The sequence below is a fragment of the Apaloderma vittatum genome, unplaced genomic scaffold (assembly GCF_000703405.1).
Source record: "Apaloderma vittatum isolate BGI_N311 unplaced genomic scaffold, ASM70340v1 scaffold9707, whole genome shotgun sequence".
Lineage (NCBI taxonomy): Eukaryota > Metazoa > Chordata > Aves > Trogoniformes > Trogonidae > Apaloderma > Apaloderma vittatum.
This window is the reverse complement of record NW_009727839.1, coordinates 70266-84228: the sequence shown is the minus strand read 5'-3', so window position 1 is coordinate 84228 and position 13963 is coordinate 70266. Positions and strand designations below refer to the sequence as shown.

Genomic DNA, 13963 nt, shown 5'->3' with positions numbered 1-13963 from the left:
TTCCTCCATTTATAAACACTATGATTAAAGTAGAGGCTTAACCTCCCTCTGATTTGCTTACCAGGATATTTTCCTTCAGTAATCACTCCCCACCTGCAACTTCCATCAATCTGGAAGTTTTTCAGGTCCAGTCACATCTCTGAATCTGTTGATGTGCTACCCGTGACAGCTGTTCCTGGTTTTAGTGACAATGCTGGAGAATTGCTGAAGTGCTACTGGTGTCAATGAGTGACTAATGACTAGACTTTCACAAAAGACAGGATCATATTGGTCTCAGAGAAGAGATTAACTATTCAAAGACTGTGAAAAATATTTTGGTAGACAAAAGAACATTTTTAATGGACAGTTAATTCAGAGCCAAATATGCAGTGAGGTGGTGGCAGAACGGTGTTAAGACCAACTGAATAAAGACTTGAAAAAAGACTGGAAAGCTGTTTCAGCAAACTGGAAAAGGTTTTGGGTATTAAAAAAAAAAAGGAGAAAGAAATTTAAGATCATAGTTCTTGGTATTGCACTCGTGTGTCTTAGAGAAATCTTTCATTTGGCTTTTTTTTTTTCGCCCCCATAGGTGTAATTGGAGAAGGGCACTATTGCAGTGAGAGAGGATTTGCAGACGATGTGAAGAAAACGGTAGTCAAATTGGTTCCATTGACACGCAGGCTGTGGCAGATTACTAAGCTAAAAATGTTGCCCACACCAGCCAAGTTCCATTATGTCTTCAACCTTCGAGACCTCTCAAGGATTTGGCAAGGAATGCTGAATGCTACATCAGAAGTGATCAATGAACCAAAGGTAACTGCAGCACATCAGTGGCTTTGTTATAATTAATGTATAATTAGTGTAGCAAAAAGGATGAAGAGTTTAATTTCTTGGCATTTGAGTTTGCTTTAGAAAAAGATAATTTCTGAGTAAAAAAGTTCTTCAGTGTTTTTTGAGGCAAAGATGTTTTAGTCCAGCTTGTACAGAGCCAACTGAAATGATAACTTTGTGCCAAAACTATAACAAAACGCTCTTCTTTTGACATAAGAGTGTTTGCTTCTTATCTGCTTATTCTGTTACTGATGAATGCTAGTTTGTTTGAATGAAGCAAACAGAATTATCAGAAGCAATGAACTTATTTTAACCCCCCAAAATGGATATATATTGATTAAAGGAATAAACAATTCCTCTCTCTGCTAATATCTTGAGACTTTCAGTCACTGCCTAACAAATCATTTCTGGCTTAGTGCTTAAAAGGAAGAAGTAGTAACAAGCTATATTTTTTTTTGTTTGTTTTTGGTTTGTTTTTTTTCATAGACCACCTTGATTCCAGAAACATGCAATATTTTATCCATCCATTCTTTTTTAATTACTTGAAGAAAAAGTCATTTAGTGTTTTGAGTGCTGAAACATGAAGTGCTAGAAGAGCATGTTTATGGTAATCATGGAAAATTTGTTATGCATTTGGGTTATATAATCACTTCATGTTTAATGTACTTCCCTGCTTGTTGAGTAAGCTCCTGAATTCTACTGCATCTAAAATTTAGATTTCTGAAATTAAAAATATACAGGACTAGGATGGTAATATGTATATATTATCAATTAATGTCTTTTGAAGTGCTTTGTCTTTGCTGAAAATCTGATTGTATAAATTTACATATTAATTCTTCGGCATGATATAGTATGTGTCATTTGTACAAAGTGCCGTAGGCTCGAGCAAGAGGACTTCAAGGAGTACTTGGATTTTTTCTGCTGTTACGTAGTAATAGTGTAGCATTAAAACCAGTGCTGTTGGAATTGAGGCTCTGGCAAGTTTTCCTTCTCCATCCTACGACCAAACTGAAGGACTTGAAAGGTCTATTGAATCAGGAGAAGGAATATTGTAAACACTCATACATTTTTTTTTTGCTCTAATAGCTATAGTATTGAAAGTGACATCTGCATTTGGCATAAAATTATTTATGCCATGGTGTTATTACCAGTCACCTTCTATTCAATGACCAGAGATCACAGTTTTAGGGCTAAGAAAATAAAATCTTAATTCAGTAGATACGCTTTGGTTTCGAATACTAGATTAAGGCTTCTTGCACAAAATTTAAGCTTAAAATGCTATTGGGCATGATTTTTTAAATTGACATAGCTTTGTTGCAAGCCTAATCTGACTGAAACTGAAATGCTTTTCATTGTCTTTTTCTTTGTATAGGTGCTGGTAAAACTGTGGAAGCATGAATGTAAGTGTGTTATTGCTGATCGTTTCACAACCTCAGAGGACGTAAACTGGTTTGATGCAACTGTGGCAAAACTCATTGAGGAGGAATTTGAAGAAACAAAAGCTTTGCTGAATCCTGAGATTGATGCATTCTTTGTTGACTTCCTAAGGGATGCGCCTGAAAAAAATGGTAAAGAGGTACTCTGGTAACCACGGAGATGGCAAGAATAAGGAAGATGATATGATAAAATAGATGCTAATAGAAATACGCCTTAAAAATGTTTAATAAGTTTATGTGCCAAGGGTGACAGTTCTGTCCAATGACTTCAGAAGTAGTTGATGTTACCAACTGTGCCACATTTTATATTCATGGGATTTTTAAATCTGTATTTATATACAGGTTATGTACATAGGAGAGCCTTGCTTACACTTTTATCAATGTGGTAGGTAGACAAAACTACCAATAGTGAGCATGAGTCTATATTATTGTAAAATAATGAAAGAAGTGTGATATGAATGACTTGAGATGCTGGGGCTGCAGTACTAGAAAAAAGATAGCACTCTAGCTGCCATTCCAGAGAGTAAAAAAGCAAATTGGTGTGTGAAAGTGGTCAAATCCACCCTTAAATAACTTGCTGATCTGCAGCAATGTAGAGAGGACTGAAGTATAAGTCAGGTTACATACTGAGAACGTGAAGAGTGACTTCTGATGAGAAAATTTGAAGCCACACTAGGCACCATTATGATGACCTGAAAAATAAATGCAAAAAGAGGCATGCATTTCTCAAAAGAGTTTACTTCCTGGCGACAGTTTAAATGTACCTGCTCTATAATGTGCCTTTTAGCATGAAACTTCATCTAAATACGAAGTAGGAGGCCCTCATTTAGAAAGGGTATGTTTTACCCTCAATGTATTTGTCAGAGTCTTGAGAACCCCTTCCTGTTTTGGCTTTAAGTGAAAAGAATAACAAGTGTAATTTTGCTTTAATTATCCCTTTAGTGGAATTTAGTTTTGCCCACTACAAAGGAACTGTAAGAACAGGAACTGAATGTCTGAGCTCTTAAATATAAAAGAAAATATATCTGACATCAGTTTTGAATAACCTTATGCTCAAGTTAGTGATTCATTTACATATATTCACTGCATCCCTAGGTTATACAGCCACAACATATTTGCTCCTGAGATAAATTCACAGGGAACTGAGATGAAGCAGCTCACACATCAGGTTTTAGATCTTAACTTCACAGACATTGTTAGTGGTGCTGGTATTCTCAAGACCCTCAAACTGTTGAAAGGTATTTTTTATTAGTTAGTTTTGACATTGCTATTTAGTCATTTGATTCTGAATCTTGAGACAAAAGAAGAGATTAAAATAATGTTACACTAGCTGCATCTGTAAATATTGTGAATGTCTCCCCTTTCTTAGGTTTTAGTACTTGATCATGCTGTCTTTTTTAACATAAATAATAACACTTCAGGAAGAGGATTAAGCTGATATAATTATCTTAAAGTGTAAAAACATCACTACAGTTTAACTCCTTACTGTGTTTCTTGTTGTTTTCTTATCAGTAGCAAAGTTGTTTAAATATCTCGTTCAATTTCCAAGAAACTTGTATCCCCCTAGAGTTCTCCATTTGTTTAACTAGTGTTTTTTGCACCTTGAAACTGGATCTTAATCTAAAGGCAGTGTTCATATATGTAGAAACAATATAGAGCTAAAGGATTCTGAAATTAAGGTTACTTCATGCAGACACAGAATGAAATATAAAGCACAGCTGAATGAGAATCAATCATTATTTGATTGGTTTGGTTCTGTGGCAACAGCCCATTCCCTTCAACTGGTGTTGGTATGTACATATATGTTTAGGTTTTGGTGACTTTTTTTTTTTATATATTTTTTGTTTGTTTTGTTTTCTTGGAAGCTACGTGATTGTTGGTCCACTGCTAATTTCTAAGATCAAAATATGCAAGAAAGAAATGGATCAAAACCAAAAATGAGCAAAAATACTACAGATATTCTAAATGCAGTATGGCTCGGTTGCTTTCCCCCTACTTTTACTTCCCTTTCTGCTGACTTATAGTGCTTTACTAAGCATTAGGGAAATACATATTTTACTGGAATTAATTCTTTAATTGATTTTAATTCCACCAGTTAGAAATCATATTGTGAATAATATATTTCTTTAGTGAGTAGGAGGAGGCTTAGCAAAACCACTTATATTAATGACCCATCTATGGTAGCTGGAGAAATGTAACCTGCAGCATATAGATCATGAAATCTTGAAATCAGTGGACTTAGCTATATGTAAATAAACGCAAAGTTGTACTGTGTGTACTACTATTTTTTGAGGAAAACTAAAGGTCCCTGCCAACCTCAACTTCTTCGTGATTTTATTTCCTGCAAGTAATTCTTACTAATGAAGTCATGTCACTTTTAAAGGTGATTAATGCTTATGAATGGAAAGATTAGACAGCAGCACTATTTTCTCCTTCCCTTTGGGTGGTGAGGAGCTTTCAATTCCTTGTGGCTTTCAGGTTGCTTGATAAAACAAGTATATGCTTTTTCACAGCAAATATTTTTGTTGTTGTGGTAATTATTAATTGTAGTAGTAATTTTTTTTCGACTAGTGTGATGATTTAATCAACTTATTTTTTCTCTACAAAAAAAAGATTATTTACAATTTTTAACTGCAGTAATTATTTACCTTCATTCTGTGGTGCTACTTTTGCTTCTAATATCCAAGTTAATTTCAGTTTTTCATCATTCAAGTTTCAGATGTAGAGAAAGAAGGCTCCTTAGTTTTTCATGGTTTTGTCTTTGAGAATTAAGTGGCTGGACCTGACTGTTCCTTGTAGGCAGGGTATAGGCAGTGCCCTTATTTGTGTATCTAATATCACAGAATCATAGAATGTCTTAAGTTGGAAGGGACCTTAGAGATCATCAAATCCAACCAGCCTGCCATGGGAGGTTAATTAGATCAGGTTGCTCAAGGCTCCAGCCTGGCCTTGAACATCCCAAGGGCGGGGCCATCCACAACCTCTCTGGGCAATCTATTCCAGAGCCTTGCCACTCTCATACTGAAGAATTTCTTCCTAAGATCCAATCTAAACCTATTCTCCTTCAATTTAAATCTGTTTCCCCTTGTCCTGTCACTGGAGACTCTTGTAAAAAGTCCCTCTCCAGCTTTTCTACAGGTTCCTTTCAAGTATTGAAAGGCAGTTATAAGGTCCCCCTGAAGTCTTTTCTCCAGGCTGAACAATCCCAGCTTCCACAGCCTGTCCTCATAGCAGAGGTGCTCCAGCCCCTGGATCATCTTTGTGGCCCTCATCTGAACTTGTTCCAACAGATCCATATCTCTCTTATGGTGGGGACTCCAGAACTGGACACAGTATTTGAGATGGGGTCTCACAAGAGCAGAGTAAAGTGGGAGAATCACCTCTCTTGATCTGCTGGCCACACTCCTCTTGATGCATCCCAGGACACGGTTGGCCTTCTGGGCTGCATGAGTGCACTGCTGGCTCCTGCTGAGCTTCTCATCTATCAACACCCCCAAATCATTCTCTTCAGGGCTACTTCCAACCCACTCTGTGCCCAGTTTGTATTTGTACCCAGGATTGGCCTGACTCAGGTGCAGGACCTTGCACTTTTGAATTACTGAACCTCATGCAGTTTGCACTGGCCCATTTCTCAAGCCTGTTGAGGTCCCTCTGGATGGCATCTCTTCCCTCAAGTCGGTCCACTTCACCACACAGCTTGGTGTCGTCGGCAAACTTGCTGAGAGTGTACTCAATGCCATTGTCCAGGTCACTGACAAAGACGTGGAACAGCACTGGACCCAGAACAGACCCCTGAGGAACTCCACTTGTCATGATATATGATATTATGTATAATAAACTTGGTTCTGGGTGGTTAAAAAACTTATTACCTTCACTTCCTCATCCCCACATTAAGCCTTTGTCAATCGTTTAAGCTGCTAAGGTTTTGTTACTTGCTTTTTGTTCTAGGTGACCAATCAGAGGTCATTGATTTAGACATTCCCAAAATCTATGAGCCAATTTACTCCTTTCATCAGCTACGGGATCGTTTAAATATGTTTCTACAAAGATACAACGAGAATGTCCGTGGTACTGGAATGGATATGGTTTTCTTTGAGGATGCTATGATTCATTTAATCAAGGTACAATCTTACTTGATTATCAGTTGTTGTTACTGTTCCTTTGCCCTCAGTACCTATGAGTGGAGGAATGATTAAATCAAGGTAAATTACTTCTAAAACTGAAGCAAGTAATTTATTGCTGGCAAATGTTTCCTGTCACTCTGTGACAAGGTATCAAAACTCAACTTTTCTGAAAATGCTCTAGATGAAACTCTTCTTTATTATCTATCTTTATGTCAGGTGAGGTCATGGTCCTAACCTGTTTCAACCTTTCGTCTTGATAATTATTCTGAGAGCTCTTATTCTTTATTGGAGTGAGTCAAATGAAATTCAGCTTAGGACGTAATTGGTTTATTATGAAGGCATAGTATAGCAGAGTAGGAATAAAGGTATTTCAAAATTCCTTTGTAGATCCCCATTATGCTCACTTTTAAAATTCCTTTGAATATGCATTGGAGCTGACCATAATTTTTAGCACAGTACAACCTGATAGGATTGTCAATGTAGAATAGGCTGCATACAAAGGAGAAGCTTTTTTTAAAAAAAAAACCCCAACAAACAAATAAACTAACCCGCCTATTTTTTCTCAGTCACACAGTGACATCATCTGTATTTCTTACCATAAATTGTTAAAGAACCAAATATTGGATTGTACCAATAAAAGACATAGCAACCTGTCATCAAGAATCTCTTCTTGTGGTAGTTAGCTTGCAAATGCCTGCAACGTTATCTTAATTTTCACTTGGATAAAATGAATATGTAGTGCTTCTCTGATCCCATGTTCTTAAAAGCAGTGTTTACAGCCATATAGATCTGAGCTTTATGCATTAGCTAGACTTGGGACAGTTTCTAAAAGAAAGCTAGGTAAGCACAGTTAAGGTAATGCCTGATCTGAACTGACATAGTATGACTCAAATGAGTTAAAGCTGAGGAATATCTTAATGAGAATGAAACTTCCAGTTTATAGTTTATGTGCCTCTGCCTGAAAAAAGACCTAGTAGCCATAATAGAAGTGATCAGCAATATTCCAAAAGTGTTGTGTAAACATATGTTTCTTTCTCTGGTTAATTTCTAAATGTGCTTAGAATAAATCTTTGCTTGATTTTTGTCTTTGCTTATAAAATATTAACCTGTGAAAAACAACAAGTACATTGCACTCAATATGTAAAATATATGGGTTTTAAACTGCAGGAAACTGTCTTGAAGATAAAAAAGTTATGTTAGAGAAAAGGGAAGCAAATAAGTATCCCAGGCTGCTTACTGGCGTGGCGGTGTTCTAGGGGCATCAGAGGGGATGTCCAAGATAGTAACAGGATCCAACACTCTGCATCGTTGTCCATTCAGAGGCAACCAGCTGTTAAACAGCTGGTTGGTGTTACCTTGCCTTTGAGAGGCAAGTAGCTTCATGCTGTTTGGGAAATTAATGCAGGCAAACAGTTATTGCTGATTTTTTTTAATGCTCTCAATTAAAAAGAGTCTGTTTGTTTACATTGCGCTGTCCTGAATTGATTGGAAATGTGGAGTAGCAGATAACTACTGCTTTTTTCTTTAAAAGGTAAATAATGAAGTGGGACAGAAAGGGAGATCTATCTGGGAGATTTTCCACTGTGACCAAATATTCATACTTGTATTGTGTGTTTTTATAATCAAATAAAGTAGGAGCTTAAGTATGATTATGAAGGCAGTGTTACTACCTGCTGCAGACAATACTGATATTGAGGAAATTATTTCCTTCCCAATATCAATAATCTGTCATATTATGACAGTATATGACTAACAAATCACAGCTGAGATTTACTTGTGCTTTGTGGCACTGTGAGATGGAGTGCTATTGATAAATGCAAATTCATAGTGATCAGAAGGTTGCTATATTATTGGAAGGTTTACAGAAAACATTGAGAAGTGCAACTGTCTAAAATATACAATAGTAGTATAGAACCCCTTAATTAAGCCCTAAAATTTTAATTTGTTCTGCATTTCTAATACAACTTTATTACTGCAGTAGCACAGGATTTTTGGATGTGCAGCTTTTACAAATTGCAGCACTAAATAACCGTGATCTTACACAGATTTCACGTGTGATTCGCACTCCTCGTGGAAATGCTCTTTTAGTTGGAGTTGGTGGCTCGGGAAAGCAGAGCTTGACAAGACTGGCATCTTTCATAGCTGGGTATGATATGTTCCAGATAATGTTAACAAGGTGAGCATTAATCATAATTTATGTAAATAAGTACTTGGTGTTTGAATTCTTTCTATAAATAAAACAGGCTCTTGTTTTACAGTGGGAGAAAAAACAAGTTTAGTGTAGGCTGAGCGCTGCTAGCTAGAGTGGGAAGACATGAAGATCATTTGAGACTAACTAAATTTGCTAGGCAGTAAGTCTGAGCTTTAGTGTCTTTGGAGTAGTAAACTGTTTCATGTGTTTCACAGAATGAGAGGGAATACTGGTGGTGTCACTTTATCTTTTCTCTGTGTCTTTCTGTAGTACACTCAACTGTACTGGAAGCATTTGGAAGTGGTGTCTATCCATAATGCCTTTATGAGTTTATCTTGTAGTATTTGAAGGAACACCTGTGTGAGGAGGTGGAATCCTCATCCTTTCCCATTAATTTGGTAGATCTTACACATATGTCAGTATTTTGACCATCTTTTCCAATTGCTTCTTGTCTTATTTCATATTGTTCAATCCCAATGTAGTTTCTTTAGGGATAACTCACAAAAGATACAACAAATGAATTGTAAATTCTCCTCTGAATATTTTAGAATTGTTGGTAAGACCAGTCAATGATCAGGAAATATTTTGGCACTAGAATAAGGCGTCATTGTAGAGTAGCTAAATTATTTTAATTCTTTTGCAACTATGTTGGCTGCAGAAGAAATTGTAGATTCATATGTGAGAACGCCTCTTGGCGAGGATCTGAAGAGAGGGTCTATCTGAAATAGAAATGATGTTCAGAAAAAATTAGGAAGCCACTGAAGAGTGAAATACTGATATAAGAAAGTGATGTGCATCTTCCTGCTTAAAGTTGCCTTGATACCTGAGGATCATGAGAAGGCCTATATAAAGCCCATGATAAAAAAAGTCCAGAAAAGATCTGGGGAACCCTTATATCTGAAGTCTTGTAAACCCACTATGTGCATCTGGTGAAATTAAGAAACTATGATCAAGAATAAACTGAGTGAAAATTTGAATAAACATGATTTTAGGAAAGACTCATCAAACATTCTGATAAAACATAATCCTGCTTTGCAAACCCCTTGGTGTTCTCCAAAGTGTGGCAACAAGCAAGTGTAGAGTTGTGAACTGATGCTTTTCTAACCTTAAGTGTTGATCTAAACCACATCTAATAATTAGTACTAAAATACATAATGGGAAAATATTGAATCTTTCTTGGATGGAATAATTTGCCCTCTGTTATTCCAAAATTTCCTCTTCTGTGAGTTCTTAAAGATAGTTATAGTTGGATTTTAAATGTTTTCACCTAGTTCACCAAGGTAGATGACAGTCATATTGCTAACTCAGTGTGTATAACTTAAAGTATGTTTTTCAGGTCAGTATTTTTTGAGTGATTAACTAAACATCTCTTCCAGTTCTAATTTTCCTCTTCACCTGAAACAAAAAAGCATAGAGTATTTGTGTCTACTCTGTGTTCATTTCTAATTTTAGTGACGTCTTTGCATTTGACGTGTGTTTATAAACACATGTATGCATGTTTATGCAACATTATCTTGGTGATTATGATATCTTTGCTGAAACACAAAAAATTTCTTAATCATCAAGAAAAAAGTCATAAACCTGATGTTTATGACTGAACTCCTCCCTAGTAATGAGGAACCATTGTATAATTTCTGATACTTCCGGTCATACCTGAGATCATTATGGTTATATAAGAAATATAATCACATGCAGCCACTTCTATTTGAATTCCCAGGGAGTGTCCTAGAAGCCTCAGCTTGTATTACAGTTCTTTATTCGACTGGAGGGATCATTGCAGTATAACCTTGTGTATTGGGTTTCCATGGCAAGGATTCAGAGGAGGGAGGGCTGCAGGGGTGGCTTCTGTGACAAGGTGCCAGAAGCTTCCCCCATGTCCGATAGAGCCAAGGCCAGCTGGCTCTAAGACGGACATGCTGCTGGACAAGGCTGAGCTCATCAGTGATGGTAATGTCTCTGCAATAAAATATTTAAGAATGAGAGAAAAAGCTGCTGTGCAACAGCAGCTGAAAGAGAGGAGTGGGAATATGTGAGAGAAACAACTCTGCAGGTACCAAGATCAAGCCACCACAACTTGCCTAATAATTTTAATGTTCTTTTATCCCTTAGTTTGCTGCTACTCTCTTTCTGTAAAACTGTGAATGCCACCATAATGATGATTTTCACCAGAAGGGCGAGCTAGTTTGAGTTTTTTAATTAGTCAATGAGATCTAAAGTATTTTACTGCACCCAGCACATGACAAAATTCTGTGAGACACCACCTGTCTGTCCTTTCACTTTTGCTAGCAAAACAGAAATAGGTGACTTGAGGTTTTGGATTTTTTTTTTTGGTTGACTTTGGATTTTTTAGTGGGTTTGGGGAGCATGATTGTGTTATTGATTGATGTGGGAGGTGAAAAAGGGAGCAGGGAAAAGAAGATTGGATTAGGTATTTAATGTGAAACTTAGAAATGAGCTGTATATTTCCTCATAATCTAAATGAAGATTCTTGAACAATGGCATCTTTTTGCCTTAAATTGCAGGAGATTGTTTCTGACTCATATTTTATCCTTCTTTCTCTTTTAATCAGATAGCCTTTTAAAAAGAATGAATAGTAGTACAACTGTCCTTTTTTGTAGATCGTACAACACTTTAAACTTGATGGAAGATCTGAAGCTCTTGTACAGAACAGCAGGACTACAAGGCAAAGGCATCTGTTTTCTTTTTACAGACAATGAGGTCAAAGATGAGTCTTTCTTGGAATACCTGAACAATGTTTTATCCTCAGGAGAGGTAAGATGCCTTCTCATGATAGTTTTTCTGCTTTTTAAGTTTTATAAATCTGAAGTAAAATAACCAAATTTATTTGAATGTTTCATGTCAATGGACACACTTTCACAAGCTAAAACTCAAGTGCTTTTTATCATTACAGTATAAAATAAAAAGGAAAAAATCATTGTATTGGTTAGAGTGAGACAAAGCTATCATAAAATTAAGAATGAGCATCATCATTCCATACAGAGAGATTGAATTGTGTCAGACCCAGTCAAATGTGTTGACAGGCTGTCAGGGACACGAGAATAGCTAAACAATTTGTGACTTGGGGAACATCACTGAAGTTTAACAGAATTGTCTGTCAAATTAAATATCTCAGTAGTGTACAGTTATTCTTTTATAAGGTAAATTTATGTCTAGAATGAATAGGATTGTCTCTATTTATTATTTCAATGATGTGTAGAAATTACTTTGAAACTAGTTATTAGAATACTAAGAGAAGAAAGCAGAGCCATTGTATGTGGATTTTTTGTTTTTCACATGCGAGAATGAGTTTTTCTTTCGCAGCAAGTTAGATTTCAATGTGTTTAATGGAAACACGTTAGGTTCTGGTTCTGGTTTAAAGAAGGGTGGGTCCTAATAACTTCTGTTTCTGAAATGTATATCCCTACCTGAAATGCTCTGTGTTAAGTAAACTTTATGCTATGTGCTCTTTTTTTTTTTTTTGGATCATCTCATAAAACCTGAAAAAAAAAATCTTCCTTTTTCTCAAAGGTGTCAAACTTATTTGCACGTGATGAAGTAGATGAGATCATTAGTGACCTCATACCCATCTTCAAAAAGGAACATCCACGTAGACCTACAACCAGTGAGGTTCTGTATGACTATTTCATGACTAGAGTCCGTCAGAATCTTCATGTGGTCCTTTGCTTTTCACCGGTAGGTGAAAAATTCCGAAATAGGTCCCTGAAGTTCCCTGCTCTCATTTCTGGATGCACTATAGATTGGTTCAGCCGGTGGCCAAAGGATGCTCTAGTGGCAGGTAGGTGTAGTGCTTGTCTTTGCGGATATTTAATTTTCTGATTTGTTGTCATGAAGTTATTTTAATAGCTTTGATTTTTGCCGGCACACTGACAGAAGAAGCTTATTCAGTTCTAAAATTTCATGTAGATGTTTTCTTCTTTAAAGCTTGCTGTATTAAACTGTTGAAATATTTCTAACAGAGGAAAGTCTGTGAACACAGATTGGAGAAAAATTCTGCTTGAAGATGGCTTAAAGGCATTATTAGTAAAAAAGGCAAAATGCTGCCAAAGGAAGAGATTATTAGTGACTGTGCCTATGATCAGGCATACAGTGGAAGGCTGTGATTACTCAATCCGTGGTAGCTCACAGACAGCTTCAGAGAGAAAAAGGAGTTGCACGCTTTGGAAGAGAAAGAATACCAGATGCCTGGCTATACTTTTTACTGAGCAGCATGGGATAATGTTAAGAATCTGATGGTAGAGAGTGAAAAAGACTGGGGTTTCAGAAGCTGGGTGAAAGCTGACATAGTATGCACTGACATGTTTTATATTGCCTTATTTTTAAGAGTTTTCTTCAGAATGTTGACTTACATTTCTGTTTTCCTTTCTTTCCTAAGTATCTGAACATTTCCTGTCTTCATTTGATATGGACTGCAGCGCTGATATAAAGAGAGAAATTGAGCAGTGTATGGGCTCGTTCCAGGATGGAGTGGCAGAGAAGTGTTCTGATTACTTTCAAAGATACAGACGTTCTACACATGTGACTCCCAAATCTTACCTGTCCTTTATTCAAGGATATAAAACCACATACAAAGAGAAGCATGCTGAAGTGCAGTTGTTAGCAAACAGGTAAACTGCTCAGTTTACTGCTGTCTTTCTGCAATTTTCTTCCCCAGATAGGTGTATTCTAATACGTTTTATTTCAATGCATGGTTTGTCTCTTTGCGCAGTAAAATGATTATTTAAAAAAAAATCCTAAAATTATGTACAAGTGTAACTTGATCAAATATTTTAGTTGCTGTTGACCTATAAGTTAAGGAGTATAAATTTTTAAGGGGGAAAAAGAGTAGTGATGTGTGAAAAACAAAGTGGTGGCAAGAAAAGATGAATATAAATATTTCTATGTATTTTTAATGAGTAAAAGAAAACATCTGCATATAATTTCATAATATATTCACAGCAGTGTTTAATTTACAAGAGAGAAACTTTTGTTTGTATCCTCTTGATATGTCTATATATGAAATATCATTGCAATTTTTGTGTTTGTAGTCCTAGAGCCTAATGTAAGCTGCTTAGCTTTTTACTTGCAGATTATTAAAGTGGTTTTGATATATTCATCCTCCTGTTCAGAATTCTATTTGCAGAATGATCCTCATGTCAGAAATACTCAAACAGAATGTAAAATTAACATTTAGTGTATCAACTGGTATCATCCTTAAGACAAACTTTCTTCTCATTTTTGAAAGATTGGCACAAAGAGCTTGGAAGCCTTTAAGAAAAACTCAAAACTAGTTTCCTTCACTTTGAAACATTCTTTGGCTTCAAAGCCAAATTGAGTTAGAAGTCAGTAGTTATGTTATGGGTGACCACCTGTAAAACAGATGCCTGGATCTTGGTTTCTACCTT

At 36.3% G+C, this 13963-nt stretch overlaps 1 protein-coding gene across 1 annotated transcript in view; it reads left to right on the top strand.

Annotated features, from left to right (window-relative positions):
- The window catches only part of LOC104277253 (dynein heavy chain 5, axonemal-like), a 126283-nt gene that overhangs the window by 73701 nt on the left and 38619 nt on the right, over positions 1 to 13963 (top strand). Inside the window, 7 exon segments of the mRNA XM_009873837.1 lie at positions 569 to 792; positions 2183 to 2378; positions 6195 to 6367; positions 8416 to 8546; positions 11180 to 11333; positions 12090 to 12357; positions 12955 to 13186. Coding sequence (XP_009872139.1) covers positions 569 to 792; positions 2183 to 2378; positions 6195 to 6367; positions 8416 to 8546; positions 11180 to 11333; positions 12090 to 12357; positions 12955 to 13186 — 1378 coding nt within the window.